This window comes from Nothoprocta perdicaria, unplaced genomic scaffold (assembly GCF_003342845.1).
Source record: "Nothoprocta perdicaria isolate Ctin4 unplaced genomic scaffold, notPer1 scaffold_61, whole genome shotgun sequence".
NCBI lineage: Eukaryota > Metazoa > Chordata > Aves > Tinamiformes > Tinamidae > Nothoprocta > Nothoprocta perdicaria.
In genome coordinates, this window is record NW_020455877.1 from 3407286 (window position 1) to 3426149 (window position 18864).

At 36.8% G+C, this 18864-nt stretch overlaps 2 protein-coding genes across 4 annotated transcripts in view; one reads left to right on the forward strand and one right to left on the reverse strand.

Moving 5' to 3' along the window:
- The window catches only part of CEP290 (centrosomal protein 290), a 46174-nt gene extending 45022 nt beyond the window's left edge, over nt 1-1152 (reverse strand). For all 3 annotated transcript variants that reach the window (XM_026049748.1, XM_026049747.1, XM_026049746.1), the window contains exons 1-2: nt 1120-1152; nt 271-327 (exon numbers count right to left, since the gene is read on the reverse strand). The gene's annotated coding sequence lies outside the window, so the exon portion shown is untranslated. The remainder of the gene's footprint in view (nt 1-270; nt 328-1119) is intronic.
- A 549-nt stretch (nt 1153-1701) lies between these two features.
- Nucleotides 1702-18864, forward strand: part of TMTC3 (transmembrane and tetratricopeptide repeat containing 3) — a 30967-nt gene continuing 13804 nt past the window's right edge. The window contains exons 1-8 of the mRNA XM_026049715.1: nt 1702-1739; nt 8451-8557; nt 9115-9315; nt 10486-10704; nt 15293-15392; nt 16094-16209; nt 16822-16994; nt 17874-18126. Coding sequence (XP_025905500.1) covers nt 9127-9315; nt 10486-10704; nt 15293-15392; nt 16094-16209; nt 16822-16994; nt 17874-18126 — 1050 coding nt within the window. The 5' untranslated portion in view covers nt 1702-1739; nt 8451-8557; nt 9115-9126. The remainder of the gene's footprint in view (nt 1740-8450; nt 8558-9114; nt 9316-10485; nt 10705-15292; nt 15393-16093; nt 16210-16821; nt 16995-17873; nt 18127-18864) is intronic.

An 18864-nucleotide genomic window follows, 5' to 3' on the forward strand; every position in this document is an offset into this window, starting at 1 on the left:
AATACTTACTCCTACAGCTGGATGTTGAAGAAGAGAAATACCCTTATAGTGACAGAAATCATTACTTCTTATATTTAAAATATAGGACCTGCTTTAGTTTGATACTATGCATATGCATTTATCGACATTAATTTCTAAGACATTGAGCACCTGTATTAAATCTCTTTTTGTTCTCACTAGAGGACCTGAATCCAAAAAGTACAGTAAACCACCTGAAAACTGATGCAAATCTAACCTGAAAGTGATGCCACATTTTGTTCTACAATTTACCTGACAATTGCTGTGGGTCCCAATGTCTTCTCGTAGTCCTGGAGGTCAACACCGTACCTGAAAAGGCAAAAGAGGACACAAGTCTTGGGATTACCACATTCTCCAGAGCTGCTGCTATCCTGTATCAGCAATACTACAAAAACTACATTCTGTCAAGTTTAAACGGGAACATTTTTCAACTACTTATAGATTGCCCCAAATTATAATTATGGCTTTATTTGTTTAGAAAGTTAAGACAGACATAAAATTACCTAGGACATTTAGTTCATTAATATTAATTAGATTAAGACTTAGCTACTATTAAGTGACCACAATAATACTATATGTCAAATATAACAGAGAGATATATTGAAAGCTCTCAATATAATGAGAGCAACAATAGGGACATGGATTGATCCACTGAAATGCTTTCCATCATTAAATTTGGCTGACCTCTTCCCCTCGCTGACATGTGTATTTGTTAGATTTGTGTGGTAAGAGGAACAGATCATGTTTCTATAAATACTTGCATTTGACTTGAGTTAGCACAAAACTTGCTTTGCTTATGCAGGAAAATAGGCTTATCTAAAACGGTCTGGAAAGTTCTGCAGGTAAAACGTGAAGCATAGCGGTAAGTTCACTTTACATGCCTAACGCTGCCTGCAATAAACACCAGAAGGGGAGGCAGGTAACTGCCACGCCGACCCTTCAGCCTAAACCACAGCAAATCCAGCAGAGCGAGGAGCAGCCCTAACAGCCTGCCCGAGTGTAACGCCTAAACGGAACGCCTGAGCAAGAACAAACACTGAAATCCAGCACAGCCACGCAGCACAGCCGCTCCGCTAAACCCTTACTTGGGGATCAGCTCACATTAAACTACTTGTGCTCCGCAAACGCGGCTCTCCAGGCGCAGCTCCGCTGCGCACCGCCGAAACAGCTGTAACGGCTGTAACGCCCGCAACGGCAGTGGCCGCCCAGGCGGAGAGGGGGAGGGGCGGTGGAGGGGGTGGCAGGACGGAGCCCCGGGACCCCGGCCCGCCTCTCGCTCGCGGCCTCACCGCTCCCCGAGGGCCGCGATGGCGGCGGAGGCCGCTGCTAGGCGACGCCATCAAACACTCCCGCCGCCTCCGCTCCGCTCGGCGCCACCGGATACACGCGGGCGCGGGGCGGGACAAGCCTCCCGGTGCAGCGCGGCCCCCGCGGGCGCGGAAACGGGGGCAGAGAGGGCAGAACGGGCGCCTTCCCACTCAGAGAAACGCTCCAGCAGGAGCAATTCCCAGGCTGCCGCCGGCGGACTCCGCATCCCAGCCTGCCGCGCGCCCTCCTCCCCCTCGGACTACAGATCCCGGCATTACTTGCGGGGAGGAAGGGGGCGAGTCCCAACTGCTTTTGGGGTGTGTGTGGGGGGAGTGCGCGTGCGCAGTGCGGCGGGCGCGTTGGTGGCGGTTGCGGAGCGGGCGGCGGAGGCGACGCTTCTTCCGCGGCCTCAGGTAGGGCCGGGGGCACCGAGTCGGGGGAGGGTTGCCCGGCGGAGGCTCCGGCTCCGGCTCCGGCGCGGCCTCGTTGCTGACCTCGTAGCTGCCTCCGGCGCTCCTGGCGGCGGCGGCTCTTTGCCCTGCCCGCCCTCCCGCGCCACTACCCAGGTATCCCTGTTGGTGTCTATATAAATGTACGTCTATAATAAAGGGTAGTTTGCTGGATCCTGCCTTCTGCCTGGGGCACGAACGCGTTTCTTTTCAAATTAAAAAAAATAAAAGGTAAAGACATGTGGGAAACGGTAACCCTGTTAACTGTCTTTATCCTGTTCACTGCTTTTATTTGTGTGCTTCTAGCAGAGATGTTGAAAGCTCAAGATCTTTTCCCTGGCTTTCTTTACTGAAAGGGGTGGGTGATCATAGTGTAACCTTTTGACTTTCTTGAATTTTAGGCTTTTCTTTGGTTTTATGGTTTCTTTCTCTTTGCTATCTCTTAATCAGCGTTAATCCTTAATGAAGTCTGACACAACTGAAGACACTTGGCACTCTTTAACGGTTATATAACTTGTTCCAGTCCCATTTTAATTCTTGAGCAAAGAAAAAAGCCTTTATATCTTTGACAGAGTTTGGTTACTTAGAGCTCTGTATGGGCAAAGAAAACTTCCTTCCCAATTTGTGCAGGAAAAGAGAGAATGAGGAAATTAACTGAAATAAAATTCATCATTATTAAGTGTAAATCAATGACTTCCTTAGTTAGAGAGACTTTATAGGTGGAGGTGATCCACAGAGGAAAAAGTTCTGCCCAGAGTTGCACTGTTTTGCTGCAAGAAGAGCTTCAACATTTATGTTTCTGTTGTACTGTTACAGAATGAGAAAAACTGCTGTTGCCTACACCTGTATTGCACCATATCTAGATGGCAGCTGTGTAGTACAGATAATAAAGAGGTTTGTTACAAAACTAAAACATATTTTTCAAAGTAGATATGATAGGACTCCTATTTTTTCATTCTATTTTTGTTTATAAATGAAATTTATAAATTGAGAGGAAAATGTATAAAGTGCAATTGTATGTATTTTAAGTGGCTTTGAAAAGTGAATTTAATATTTTGTTCTGCCTCAAAGAAGACAGAAGCAAGAAGGCAAGAGTTTTATAAGTGCATCTTCTTTGGGTGGGGATTCATGTTGGTAGTTCTGTCATTGACAGCTTGATGTACTCTGATACAAGAGCTGGGCATCTGTGTTGAATCAGTTTTGATACAGCATGCACTTTCTAAAAAAGCTAATACAAAACCTGCAATATTAAGGATCTGATAGAATGTTATTAAAAAAAAAAAAGTGCTTACAGGCCACGCATGCTAAATAAGGGTATGCGTAGCAGAGTCCAAAGGCTGCCTTTTCTGCTTATGCCACTCATGTAGCTTTTGTTCATCTTGATTTTTGTAGCTAGCAGAAAACTATTGTATTTCTGGAGCATTGACAGTGTTGATCTGCTTTATCAGCATTATCTTAGATATGTGATTTTTGAGTATGCGTCTTAGGAGGCAGCAAATCACCTTATATTCTGTACTTGTTCTCAGTGTAAAAGGTGTTTTTTTGTTGCTGTTTAAGTGTATGGCTTAGAAGCAAAAAAAAAAAAAAATGCTTGGACCTTTTTCGATCCTATCCTATTTATCCTATAGGATAAAAGGTCCTGTAAGAGAGTTATAAAACCTTCTTCCTCCTCTGCAGTATAATGTGACTTCTCAACTAGTTACTATTTCAGAAACTTTGTAAAGAGAAAGCTGGAGGATTTGTGAGAAGGATTTGCAGCTGGAGTAGCAGTTGAGTAAGAGAACCCTTTCTGAAAAAAGTTCTAAGCAAGGGAGTGAGGAACCCACATTTATGATTAGGTATGTGCATAAATTATTTTTGTTATATTTTGGAGCTTTTGGAGAGACTGCCTGATCCCTATGCAAATTGCTTGATTTTCATTACCAGCTTCCTAATTAATATAAAGCAGCTGCTTGAGATAATAATAGTGCTTCACATGGGACATGTAAGACACTGTTGATCAACAGGACTCTCTGGAATTGAAGATTCTGGCCTCGCCACTCTTTACTTTGTCTATGGGAACAGTTACAGTTTGCTAACGGCTGAAAATACTGTCATCTTGGAATAAAGTCTTGATATAGTGTCAGGCTTTTCTTTGTATATGTGAAATAATTAAAACAGGAATGAGAATATTTTCAGAATATGAGAATAAAAAAGATTTTTGGAATATATATGACTTTGTTATGGATGGCTAATAAGTTGAATCATTTCTAAGTTTAGGTTTTCTAGTAGTTCATTACTTTTATTGGTTTGAGCTGTATTTTAAATTAAAGCCAAATTTATCAAAAGATGTCAGTTATGCTTAGTGTTTTCTGGAATAGTGAGACCTCTCATCCAAAAGCTGTAACACTTAAAGCTTGAGAATATTTGTATTTTAAGCCACCCATTTCTTTCTGCTCTTTAAGAAAAGATGAAAATGATGAGTTGCATAGAGCAGTTTCTTTGCTTCCAAGTTTGTTGGAATATAATCCGTCCTTTATGGGGAAAGGGAAAAGGCAAGTGCCATTACAAAGCAGAATATTTTTTATTAAAAAAAAACTATTTTTAACTTTCTAGAAGTAGGTTAAGTTGTGTCTGATCAACACAATATTTTAATATTTTCTCTTTCAAGGATTTATTGTAGATGAAAGGTGGCAGATGGCTTGTTTATTAGATGTGTCTAACTAGAGAGTGGTAAAATGCTGTTTCATATTTAGAGATTGCAGCTGTGTTCCTGTCTAAATGTATACTTTCTAATTTCTCCTAAACCCATAATAGATAGAAAGTGACTTCCCTACTGCTGAATCTCCTGATGCGAGACTCCACTGGAGTGTCACTGTGTTCCTTTGTGGATTTATTTATTTTGAACTTTTTGCGCAGACATACTTTGCAGTCCTTACCTGTCTATCATACAGTTGATAGTGATTAAGGAACTCTTTCTCGTCTCGTTGCTTTTGCAGAAATGTTTTGATTTTTGTGTTTTATCTCACGCTTGTCTATCAAGATCAGACTAGATGTTCTGGTTCTCTACAAGACGCAGGAGAAAACCGGTTTTCAAGCTGAACTTGCTGGAGAGCTCTGCATTACGAAAGTCTGCTTGTCCATCTTTCCCACTTAATGGCTCTGCATGAACATGAAAACAGTGCAGTGCAAATTGCAGATTTCCATGCAAGGCAGCTTGACAAAATTAGACTAGCAATCAGGTATTTGGTACAGCTTGTAGTATTTGCATAAGCTTGAGATCTTGCAGCTTCCCTCTTGCATATTTTGCTACTGATGGTTTTCAACTGTAAATGCTTCAAGAGATGTTCAAGTGTCATTGTAAATTAAAACAGAAGTCATAGAAATGAAGTGTATTTCTCTCCTGACTTCAGTGAAACAGGGACTCTCTGGCAGTTCTGTATAACAAGATTGGGTAGTCTTAGAGACTGACAGGTGATATGGTCTTTCAAGTCTTACAACCTGTAAAAGTGGAAGGTAACTAAAGTCAAAATACAACTTGAGGGACCATTAACCAGTTGATCTGCATAGGATCAATCAGTGATATGTTTCTCCCTTGTGGAAAGAAAGCCTGTGCTAACAAGACAAGTTGTTAGGCAACATGTTTTAGAGGTGTTTATCAGTATACTCATCACTGGGAGTGGTGAAGGAGTGGCACTATATTTGTGCTGGTACCAAATTTCGACATGTCTGTTCAGCAAGAATGAGAAAGTATTCACTCGCCTTGAACAATCTGAGCAGCTATATTCATACTTTCTCTTGCACATCAGTGATCTATGAGGTTCTTGGTCTTTCGTGTTTCTTATACCTTCTCACTTTTCAGCGTCAGACTGATTGGCAACAACCTTGGTGTGAAGTGTTGGCTGCCAAATAGCAATTGCTGTTTTCTTGAGATTAATGGTAGGTAACATTTTTTCTTGCCTACCTTACTAAATACAGTGGATCTTTTACACCTCTCCCATAGTTTTTGTCCTAGTTTGAGGCTAATTCTTTGGCCAATTAAGAGTCGGGTTGTAAACCCAGTTGTGGCAGCAAATTGTAAGTGATTGCTCTTATGCCAAGTCTTGGTCAAAATCTTCCGTGCCATGCTAACATAAAGGACTGAAAACATATTTTTCTATATTTATGCTGTAATTCAGCAAAACTTTAAATTGTGATCTGATGAGGTGAAAAGGTCTTTTTTTCCTAGCTTTACTATCTGTGTTATGTTACAATGTTCAATATATTACAAATATATTGAACAATATATTGAACAATATATTATTATGTTCAATATATTACAAATAATTAACATATTTCAGGGTAGGAAAAAATCTCTACTGCTTATTGAGAAAAATACACCTTGTATATATAGTCTTGCACTTCCTCAATTTCACTTTGTGCTTGTCCTGCAGGTGTGTTGCTGGAAAATTTGGAGTCCTTTTAGATTAATGCTATGACTTAGTGTTGCCAAGATTTACTAGTGTTTTGCACACCACAAGAGTTTGAGGATGAAAAATTGTATACACTTTGCATGGTGTGATGCACTGAATGTAGCTCAGGTAGTGTTGTATGACTTGCAGATGAAACCAAAATAACACATTTAGTTGAGACACGTCTACATCTTATGGTAAGATGTAACAGGAGATGTGCGTGTAGGAGGAGGGCAATCTGCCTTTAAAAAAAAACTGTCGTGTTAAAGGTTAAGGTTTTCATACATTCTAAAACAGACTTCTCTTAAACTCTCTCTTAAACTTTTTTGATATGGTTAACATCTTTACCTCTTTCTGTCTGAGAGTCAGAATGTAAAAACAGCAGTATTTTACCTACTATAGTTAGAATGTAGATAAATGTAGAATTGAGAACAATAGTTACAGATGAAAGAAATTCAAGAAATTCAGAGCAAAATGAGGGTTTGTGAAAGCATCAGAATTGTTTAGAATTAGGGGGATAAGTAAGGTGGTTGTCTTGAAATATATTGTGCATGAGTAAGAGCTGAGAGAACAAGTTCTTGAAGAATTAGTAGCTGATTTATGGGACAAAAAATACTAAGCTTTATCTAGGACAGGCTGGAGTGAAACAGACTTTTGAAATTGTGATGTACAGTTAAACTCTTTGGTTAGGAAGCTACTTTTGCAAACTTCTTTTCTTTCACCTGTACACCTGGGCAGCAGTAGCTGCTTCTGAACTGTGATTGTTTAAGAATTGCTTCAGTTACACTTTCTGGGAATGAAAGCAGTGTTTGCAAGGCCTTACTGTTCTGATCAAAACAGTAAACTGATATTAATAAATAAACCTCAAGGCACTGAAAACCTGTTCACAAGTTGGTGGAGATTTTTAAATGCTGAATTTATTTAAACCTTATGTTATCTTCTCCCCTCAGTTTATCAAGGTTATTTCATACCCTGTTTCTAGCAGGTGAGGAATAGCAGATTCTTCTTCCTGTTCTTAAAATACCTTTATCTTTGGTGACTTGATGTTCAAAGGAGGTTGTATTTTCATATTTTCCTGGATAATGCTTTGTTTTTGTTTTTCAATAAGCCTTCTTTGGCTCCCAGGGTGGGGGGAAAGTATGTTCAGATCTTACCTTAGGTTTGTATTTTTAAGTACTCCAATCCAGGTGACTAGAAGAATCCTTTGACATTTTGCTGATGAGATGACTTCATTAACTCTGTTTTATTCTGATTTTAATTACATCTTTTTAATGCTTTTTTATCTTTCTTATTATTAATAAAAAGTGGTAATAATGTGGAAAAAGTCTCTTTCTTGATTGATGCAGCTTCAATAGTCAGTTATTTGAGTACTAAAAAAGAAAAAAATGAAAGCCACTGTGTGAGTAACACTGATTGAATTAGTTTTGGTTTCTCCTAAGTAGTCCTTGTCATGGTTTTTAGTTCAGCTGAACCTCCATTTTGTTGAGCATGTTATGAAAATACCCTTCCCATACTACTGTTTAAGTTTTACCACAAAGCCACTATTTGTGGTAGGTAATTATCATACTCTCGATACTGGGTATCTGCACTTCAGAGGGTGCAGTGAGATCACCTGTGTGAATAAGATACCTTTATGTCCTGTTTTTATGAGGAAGTGTAGTTAAAACCTGAACATTATCTCTTTAAAAAAGAAGCAACAAAAGACTTTTCAGGTCTTAGGAAAATATAACAGGTTTTATAGCTCTTAAGTAGCCGATCAACTTTAATGTATGAACTCTGGTGATATTTTTATTATTTATGGATCCACATCATCTGGCTAATACTAGCTCTTCTGTGTCCTCACAGATGGTTTCCCTCTTTTATTTTCAGGGGAAATACTATGCGTTGTTATTTAGTAATAATTTTATATCTGTATCTGTACAGATATATTTTATATCTGTAGCTTTTTGTTATTTTCATCTCAACTGGCAGTAGGATGCGTCACATCTACCAACAGTCAAAAGGAATGCCTTTATCCTGCACTCTTCCTCTTTAAAAGAAAAGCAATTTATTCATGCAAGAAAATACCGTAACCTGATGCATAGTAGTTTCACTTTTTTGACCACCTGCATATCATTTTGAAATAATCGTTAAAATGGCTATTTATATGACTTGTAGAGCTTAGGATGTTTGTAGGAAATGGAAGAAAATAATATTAAGATACAGTCAGTTTATAGTGTTGTCTGTGGGTATTATTTTTCTTTAGAGGGCCATCCAAAGTCCTTTATTGATATCGGAATGCTTGGGAGAGTTGAGGAAAAATGACTTCATGAACTACGAAGGATGAAAGTGAACAAAGTGTGAGCTTCAGCGGTAAGTTAATTTTTTTAATATTAAAGATAGTCTTTACCTAGCCTTGAACACCTGTGTAATGCTCTTTTTTCTCTATCTTCACATTTTTTATCTCTTATTTTTAAAATGTTCTGTTTTTAGGAAACGCACTTAAACCTACAACATGAATAACTAGCATACTGTCTGCCACTTGGATAACTTCCTATTCTGGGAGCATTAGTGTGTTAATTTACTCAGTGTTCTAGAACACTCGATTTCACAACACTCGAGTTGTCACAAATTTATAGCATTGGTATGAACTGCACAGCTACCTGATGCAAATTAGATCACAGATTATCTTCAACTTTACTCTTTTTAGTAAAATATAAAATGCAGCCAGGAGACTGTATCTAGCCTGGTTGTAGAGAGAATTTCTAATGAGAGAGGACTGAATTGTTGATAAGACTTGAGGACACTTTTAATGTTTTGGAAAAGAATTACTAGTGTGTTATATTGACTGTCTTAAGCTTAATAAAATCAAATTTTAATTCAGTAAAACTAAATTTTCATCCATATATTTCTGTTTTTGTCCACAAAAGCTCTTGGAGAAGATGGCTGATGTAAGCCTGAAAGAAGCAGCACTAATACTTGGCGTGGTGGCAGCCTGCTATTGGAACAGTCTCTTTTGTGGCTTTGTTTTTGATGATGTTTCAGCCATTTTGGACAATAAAGATTTACATCCTTCTACTCCTTTAAAAAATCTGTTTCAGAATGACTTCTGGGGGACTCCAATGTCAGAGGTAAACTGTCTATGAAGCATTTGAACTGCTTAGGAAATGGAACACTGAAATAAGCTATAGAGTTTTTAGACTTTTCTTTTTTTCCTAGTGTGATTTTAATAGTACAACTAGCTTCTGCTTCAGTTTGGTGATTGGTAGTTTGTACTCCTCACCCAGTCAGGAACAGATATGGCCTGTATTCTCCCCCTTTGCTAAGCAATAATAATCAAAGTGGACAGGCTTGTATTGCACATCACACTGTGTAGTTTTTAATTCCAGTTGAGGAATTAGACAAATCTGACCATTTCCTTTTTCCCTAGGCAGTAGTATTGGTTTCTAATGTTCATATAGAAGGGAAGTTACACAACTAATAGCAAAATGTGGAAATTGAATAGAAATCGAATACATGACATTTGAGCAAGTATCGTTGTCTGAGTTGAGAGCTTTCGGTTTGTGGGCCATGTTGAAGTCCAAAGACCTCTTACTTTGAGGAGAAGGGGAAAAGTAATTTGACAACGTTACAAACAAATGAAAGTCATTTTCAGTTTAATGAAATGAACATTGGATTACTTTGAACGTTCATGATTTTTTTTAATTATTTTGTGTATTTTTTCTCACGCTGATTCATTTTCACATTTTCTTCCTCTGTATCATGGATATAATCATCAAAGGTGATAGACTGTAGGTTGGCAAATATGTTTTCCCCAGGAAGGTAGTGTTGAGTAGGATTTTAAAAAAATATTTAAGGAAGGAGTAGCTAATAACCTACATATAAACACTGCTTGTCAGTTGTCCTGACAGACATACTAAAAATATTTAGATAATGTTTTTAAGTAAGTATACCAAAATTTTGCTTTCTGTAATGTTGATCTACAGCGTCAAAGTGGCAGATTATTCAAAATACTTGAAAAATATATCAGATGGATTGAAGGTTGGAAAAATGATCAGAACTAACTTTTCTCATTTCTATTTATTTTAATTTTAAATAATTCGTGTTTTACTTTGCTATTTCTTTTCTTTCTTAGCATTACTGATTTTTTCAGGTCTCTATTTTGAAGAAGATATATATATTCACAAGTATATATACTTGTGAATAGCAGAGGAATATATGTGCACACAATTTTTTGATATTTTTGGAATGAAAAATGCTTTGTAACTTGGTGGTGACTGATTTATTTATTTCCTTTTTAGGAGAGGAGTCATAAATCTTATCGTCCCCTCACAGTCCTCACATTTCGCTTAAACTACTTGTTCAGCGAATTAAATGCAGTTTCTTACCACTTCCTAAATCTGGTCTTTCATGCAGTGGTTTGTATAGTCTTCCTGAAGGTCTGTAAGCTTTTCCTGGACAGCAGGAGCAGCATAGTTGCGTCCTTGCTCTTTGCTGTGCACCCAATACATACTGAAGCGGTAGGTAAAGTCCCAATATATTTAATCTGTTATATTTATTAATCTTAAATTTTATGTGTGTGTTAAATATAATATATCCAAAGAGTGTGTTTTTGAATTTGGACTTGTGTTTGTATATCAGCCCTTTGCAAAATGAGAACAGGAGAGACCAATTTGTGATGACTCCAGTGTGTTCAGAGTTACTTTGTATTTCTTCCATGCAGCTACTGAAAAATAATTAAAAGAAATGTATGTTTAATTATGAAATAACTTGGGTTTCTTCCACAAACATTCACTTTTATGATGACAGGTACTTAGATTTACAGAGATATTTGTGCATTCTGTGATAATCCATCTAGGATTGTATTTTGCAAGTGCTTATGGAGAACTTTAGTTCATTTTAATTTTCTGTTCATACTTGTTCTCTTTTACTTAATCACAGAGACTGTTCTTTTTGTATTTTTATGTCCATATGTCTATCTCAGGAGGACTTTTTTCTAGATATGTTGTAATTGATACCCTTGGACTTTCTTTTTCAACATCCTGTATTTGACAGTGTCCAATACAAGAAAAATAAAAAAACACTTTTTTTCTATTTCAAATTATGTTTTGATTCTAAATGAGTGTTTTCTCCTATAAATAGCAGCATTTCAAAAGCCAGAAATCATTAAATCAATTGTAAGTTTTAAATAGTAGCTTTTAAATTATTTAATTAACTCTTTAATTATTGTGTAGTTTTTAATTCTCAGCCAAACTTGGACACTAGTGTCAAAAGTTCGGGATTGTTTCCCCCTTGTTTCTTCTCCTCTGATGGAGTATTAGGATCATATTTTGTTATAGCTTGTGTTTATTGGAGACATTGATAGAACAGATAGGTTTAATTCTTTGCTGCTAATCCTACATCAGGTAGCTTGGCTTTAGGTGCAGGGATTGACACTGGTCGAAAAGCCCATTCCAGTTATCTATTTCTTGTAATCTTAGCTGATTTAAAATTCTCTATGCTGTACTGAAACTTTCTAAAAACATCTTAACCTTTTGCTTTTTTTTCTGAATTTGTTGTCCTGAGTGTTTGCAGAGATGGTGTTTTTAATGATGAGTTTTCAAGAGAAAAGGCTACCTTCATCCTAGTGTAATTTTTCAAGCTCTCTTTGATCAAATAGTTCCTACTTTTGATTCTTCTAAAGAGTGAAATCCCTTGAGCAATTCAGAAGTCCTTATCTGTGGGTTTTGAGTAAGTCCTTATAGAAAATAATCTTTTTTTTTTCTTGTGTATCTGATTTGTCTTTTTGAGAGGAAGCTAGCAACATGGTTCAAAACTACAAAACTACCAAAGTATGCCTAAACATTTTCTTGCTTTTTATACTTGGAAGCACAAAACTCCACGTGATTAATGTGTGGAACGTTTCAAGTAAAACACATTTGCTTTCTCTTTTATATAACGTATGTGCTTTAGAATTTTAAGGTTTGGCCTTGTCTCTTGAACAAGTTTGATAGGATCTTTGCAGGAATGTGTGAAAGCTGCTAGAGACTTGCATCAGCGGTTCATGGTCCAGCTGAATGTTTCCTGCTTCTTTATGAACTGTCAGATTCCATATGAGATTCCAGTAATACACCTAGCTTTTTAAAAAATTATTTAACCCTGTGCAATAGCGCAGAGGGGAAAAAAAAAGGCACATAATGCCTTCAGGAATTCTATGAACAGAAAGATCATTGAACTGTAATATGTTTTAATATTTTAACTGTAATATGTTTTTTAAAGCTATTAATTTGGTAAGTGTGTAATCCCTCATACTGGCCACATGAGGGCACTTTAGGACTGTAGCTATTAGAGCTTGCTGCTGTACTTAAATCCTTGTAGAATCCAGAATTTAAGTGCAGTTGTGATTGAATTCATTTGGTGCTCTAATTTTCTTTTCAAGGATCTGTTAAGAGATTTGCTTCACCTCTCCATACTCCTTTCAATTTAATCTTCCTCTTGTTAAGAAACATACTATTTGTTAATCATTTTCAAGTGATTTTATTGAAATGAATTCCATCTAACATGCTTGTAACCAAGAAAGGATTCTTCAGGTTGCAGTTGTGATTTGTGTGTGTTGGCGGGGGAGGGAGGGAAAAGGCAAATCAACTTGGACTCTTTAAGTTTCCTTCCATGTACAGTAATAACTAGATTTAGACTTTGAACTGAGATGCTAACTCACTGTTCTCCAAACTTTAATGAAACTTCTGAAGCAGGATTCATTCTTTTTTTTTTTTTTTTTTTTTTTTTTTTTAACTGGTATAAAATATGTCTGAATTGAATTCCTTCAGTTTAATCCCCTGATACTATTCCCCCGCACAGGAGTTTCAAGCAGCAGGTCCAATATATCCAAGATTCAAACTTTCACTTACCTTATGGTAAATTGATTATCTCTGAAAAATTAGCAGAGCAGACTAAATAGAGAACAGCGCTTGATAGAGAAGCAGAGCTTCTCTAGAAAGATAACATGCTTGATAGAGAAGCAGAGCTCTTGCCATGACAATATATGACTTTGAGGAAAAATTTGAGGAATGAGAATGGCATCGTAGTGTCCCAGATTGTAATATACAATTTTATGTTGTCTTTCCATTTCATTTTGCCTAGTATGCTACCCTTCTGACCAAGAGGCAGACCGGTCCATTTACTCCTATGGGATGTTAACTAACCTGCTAAATGCTAAAATGCTAAATGCTAAAATCTTATCTCATAAATCACTGCATTATCCAGAAATAGAAACTCTGCTCTCTTGGTATCTTGTATGGGGAACATAGAGGCACACTAGCACAGCTGTTCTACTTGCAGCCTCTTTCAGCCTACCTCCAGACTATACTTTTCCTTGGTGCCTCTCTGTGTTGAACAATCTTGCAACGTAGGCAAGGAATCCTTGAAACATCTTAAGACATTTTAGAAATGTACTCGTAAATACTATGCAAAATGTTACAAAAATTCCAATATCCTATCAGTTGTTAAATACATTTTGTTAAAGCATAATTCAGTGTGTCCTTTGGCGAAATTAAGCTGTTCCCAAAAGAAGCATCAGAAAATGATTTCAGTTTTCAGATATGAATATTTTCTTTACAGTCTGACTTCATATCTTGAGTGAATTTCTCTTTAGGCTGTACTGGATAAATTATGCTTGACCAAGAATGCACCTAGAAATGAAAACATTGTGATGAGGCTGGATAGGGGAAAGTCAGACTTTAGCAGCATCATAATTAAATGTTGGAACTATGAGGTTTCCTTACCCAATTATGACTTGCTGTCTGAGGATAGCATGTCATTTTACAAGCGGCTTCTTTGCAAAAGTTTAAGTGTAATCAAAGAGAATAGAAAAAAAATGAACAATTAGTAGGAAAGGCAGCAGTTCAGGGTATTTTGGTTAGATCAGTGGCCATTGCAGTAACTGTTTACATAGTAGCTCATCTGTGGCTGTTTTCACAACTTGCCTTTATTCAGAAACATATCCTGTGCAGAGAAAAGACTCTGTATTTCATTAGAGAATCCAAAATAATCTTTTACTCTATGGATTTTTAGCACTTTTGCATAACAAAATCATAAAATCTCTTCTGTCTTGCTACCAAGGGGAGCAATACCTGTAATAAATTTGTATTATCAGTGAAATTATCAAACAAAAGCTTGCCAAACCTACTATAAAGCCTTAGTCATCCTTAAACCATGTTACACAGAGTTTGCCATCAATGTATTGATAGCTCTTGACTGTTCAGAAAAGAGTTGCCATAGCACCAGTCAAGTGAGCACTTCTCCGGTTTGTTCACTCACTCCTACAAGATACGAAAAGAATTGACTATGTTATTTTCTATATGCCACTGTCTACAAAGGTATGTTGCCAGGATATATATTTGAAAGACAGTCCATGTCTCACTTTACTTGTAGCTCTTATTGATGAAAGTTATTCTAAGTTTTATGAAGAGAGCAGTCAAAATTCTGCCCAGTTTGTTTCAGCTGATAATTGCAGCTGGTACTACTGAAGACATTTTTTTAAAAAATAGTATAATGTTTATTGGTTGCTTCGTTAATAGTGATGCTCATGGACGCATTGGTAGTGGTTGATGACCACTTGTTATCTGTTCTTGAATTCAGCACTGGTTGAATTGAAAGCATCCATACTATTGTTGGCCATTTCTGTTTGGTTTACATATTACATTTGGTTATGCGTGTCCTGATCAGTCAAGCAATATTCAATACTCAGTGAAAAAGCCAGGAAAAGCTTGGGGTTTTTGTGTCTTTTAATGAAGCAACTGTCATGAACAACATAAAAGTGGAAAAACAGTCCCTTTTGACTGATTAGCTGCGACTTTTCACCTGTCAGTTCAAGACCAGTAATTGTCAGAATAATTCAGTAACTGCATGCAAAAAGAAGAAAAAAACATTTAGTAACTTGTCATTATAATATTCCAAAATACTGTAGTTAGTTTGGAAACCTCCCTGCCCACAGCAACACTGTGATTCCTTCTCCCCTCAGGGGTGCGGGGCACACCTTCTGGGAGAAGTACAATAAAATAAAAGTAAGAATGTAGGATTTGTTCTTAAGATCTATAGTAATTACCATTTTTTATTATTTTTCCTTTTTAGGTAACTGGAGTGGTGGGCAGAGCAGAACTTCTATCATCTATATTTTTTCTAGCTGCTTTTCTGTCATATACTAAATCCAAAGGGCCAGATAATACCATCGGTAAGTAACTGACAAATATATACTGTAGCTCCATGTCTGTATCAGTAGCAAAAGGTCTCATAAAGTAAGAACATAGTTGTATGGTTTGTTAAACAAGAATATACACAAATCTTCAAGCTCAAGATACCCATGTAATATTACAAATATTTTGCGTCATAAATTGCATTTTTGAAGATAAAGAACTTTTATAAGTTGTTCAGTAAAACCTTATAATTCTGTAGTGCCTGTGATGCTTGCACTGATTTTTATTAGTGCAAATAGTGAAAGTATGCTGGGGTGCATTTGATTGTCCTAAATAAGCAGCAGAATACAGATAAAGGAGTCTTGCCTGTTTTCTAAGTGAAAATTGCTTTTGAGGATTTAATGAGAAAAATGCCTTTGAGCATTTAACGTGAAAGAGTATTTTGGTGAGTTCGCGAAGTTTATCTGTTTGGGTGTTTTTTGTTTGTTTGTTTTTATCAGAATGCCTTACTGTTCTTTTGCCATTTATTCAATTTTTAAATTTTAAGAGGAGCAAGTATAAAACTGACAGTCTATATTTTTGTAAAGTAAGTCTGAAAATCTCTTTGATGCTATATGGTATTGAATAAGTTTCTAGATTTTGTTCGAACATAAAAAGCCTAATTTCAACTTTTAAGTTAATGTGGAATATTAAATGATGGAAGATGGAACGTTTTCAATCCTGTCTTTTTGATTTGCAGTGTGGACTCCAATTGCAGTGACGGTGTTTCTAGTTGCTGTTGCAACATTGTGCAAAGAACAAGGAATAACAGTAGTGGGAATATGCTGTATATATGAAGTATTTATTGCTCAAGGGGTAAGATCTGATTTAAAGATCAGATTTCTTCCCGGGAATTCTGTAATGAGGCATTAAATATTCAACAACTTTATTTCATCACAAATTTTGTCAGCCTAGTCTACTTCTTTTTTTACACCTTTCAGATGTTCCTTTGACTAAGTAGATATTGGTTCATGGGAAAGAATCAAATGCCTTCTAATTTTTTTTATTTGTTTGGAGATTTTTTGTTCTTTTTTTTGATATTATATGTATATATCATGATGAGATATTATCAGATATCTTTGATAAAGAGTTGGCATGTCTGAACTAAAACCTGAGGTTTTACTTGATAGATTTGCAAAAAGATCAGAATGCAGTAGATTTACGTTAAAGTCCGAGGTGCATGAAGATGGATTTGTTTGTTTCTAATTACTTTGGCAAGAATGGAGAGCGTGTTATTTGCAAATGGCTTCAATGGAATTGAGCAAACGGATGTTATGGAATGGACTTACTACCTGTAATATTTTTATAAAATTTATCTTTCTACTAAAGCCTTTAAATGTCTAATCTTGCATATTTTTAAAAAATTTCTAATGTTCCTATAAAGAATTAATAAGTACTATCTGGTAAAAAGCTGTTTTTCCTTTGCAGTACACATTGCCTGTGCTCTTGGACACAGCGGTACAGATCCTTCGAGGGAAGGGCAGTATCCCTTTCTCTATGCTCCAAACACTGCTAAAGCTTATTGTCCTCATGTTCAGTACACTGCTGCTCGTTGTAGTCAGAGTCCAGGTTATTCAGTCTCAACTTCCAGTGTTTACAAGGTAGTATGAAAGTGTTTCCTAATTTTACAGCTCTTGGTAAATAAAATGTGGCTTCATGAGATCTGAATAAAATGCTGGAAACTGCTTCACCTTAAATGTCTAGTAACGTCAATATTGTTACGTAGTGACTGTACAGTATTATATCTGTGAAATTAATCATCACTAGCATATTTCAGTTACTGCTGACAAGAACATCTGAAATACTGAAGTATCTGAGAAAGTATTAATTTCTAAACACTTGGGATTCTTAGTTAGTTCTAATGCTCTAGAGATTAAGTATTAACAAAGGTTTATTTTGTTGATTGTGATTTTGAACCTTGGATGAGTACTTAAACTTTTTTCAAGTTCTTTTGTTTTCTTATTACATAGAAAATGATTTCTGTTTTTCAGCTACCTACTATGCAGGAAGTATTATTAGCTTCAGATGCAGTGCTTAAAATTGAATATATAGGACTAATGTTAGAACTGAAAAACTGTAATTTTTCTTAAAAGTAAACTTTGTCGGGAGATATGTAAAAATGCAAGAATCTAGTACTTTCCTTGAATTACTTTTTCCTCCAGACCAAGGAACCTTGAGCCAATATCCCAAACCAGTTCCTTGATTTGGGATATTTGGTCTTTGAATTATATCCCAAACCAGTTTCTTGAAGAAACATAGAGGATCCTTAGTCCCATGTTGAGGTATATAATGCCTGGTTCCTGAGCTATGCACCAACAAATCCAGAAAGATTTTTGCACATGACTGTAACTGGCAATTCTAGCCATGAATTTAGTGTTTACTGATCCCTGGGCATTAGCTCAAGTCCATACTGTTTTTTTGTTTGATTGATTGATTGTTTTGTTTGTTTGTTTCCTTATTTCTCCCTTCTTCTGCTTTAGGTTTGATAACCCAGCTGCTGTGAGTCCATCTCCAGCAAGGCAGCTGACTTTCAACTACCTTCTGCCTGTAAATGCTTGGCTTCTTCTAAACCCCTCAGAATTATGCTGTGACTGGACAATGGGAACTATTCCTCTTGTGGAGTCCTTGTTAGATGTCAGAAATGTTGCCACTCTTACGTTCTTCTGCTTTCTGGGATCTTTAGTTGTCTTCAGTCTCCGATATCCTGGGGATTCCTCCAAGACTGTATTGATGGTATGAACTATGCATGGTTTTTATCCTTTTCTTGCAAGAGTGTAACTGGTTCGGGTTATTTAAACACATGCCTCATTCTGCATGTGATTCAAAAATCACTGGGTCATTTTAGTGTATGTAGTTGTGTACAAAAGTGGAACACACAAGGAAGGAGGAAAACGGTTGCAACAATGCTGGTAACTCCAAATTAATAGTACTTTTGTTTACTCTGTCAGGAATGAGATCGAGAAGTACAGTTGTGTGTATAAGTTGTGTGGGTCATCTGCATAGATGCCTCATTGTCTGTATCACTATAAAGGTGTCTTTAGCACAGTATATTTGGTACCATAACTGATGCATTGTTGTATATTTTAAACTCCGATGGTCTTGAAAAGGAGTTACTATGTGCCTTGAAAATCTCTAGCATGTTTTGGAAGTTTTATTTATCAGCCCGATGTTATGATTGAGATTTCTACTGCTGTCTTAATAGCATAAATGTGTCATCAGACATGTATGTACACACACACACACGCACTTTAGGAGAGATCAGTCTGGTCTCATGCTGAAACCTAGGCTAAGTGGAAAGTCTCATTACTTTTGAGATCAGCAAAATTACACCTTTATGCATGCTGCAGAAAGAATGAAGTTTAATTGGGCTCTGTGAAGGAAATGCAAAGGAAAGGAATGCAGAACTCGGAAAGGAGGCCGCAAGTATGTCCAAGCATGCCTTGGAAACACATGATTCGGATAGAGAATTGG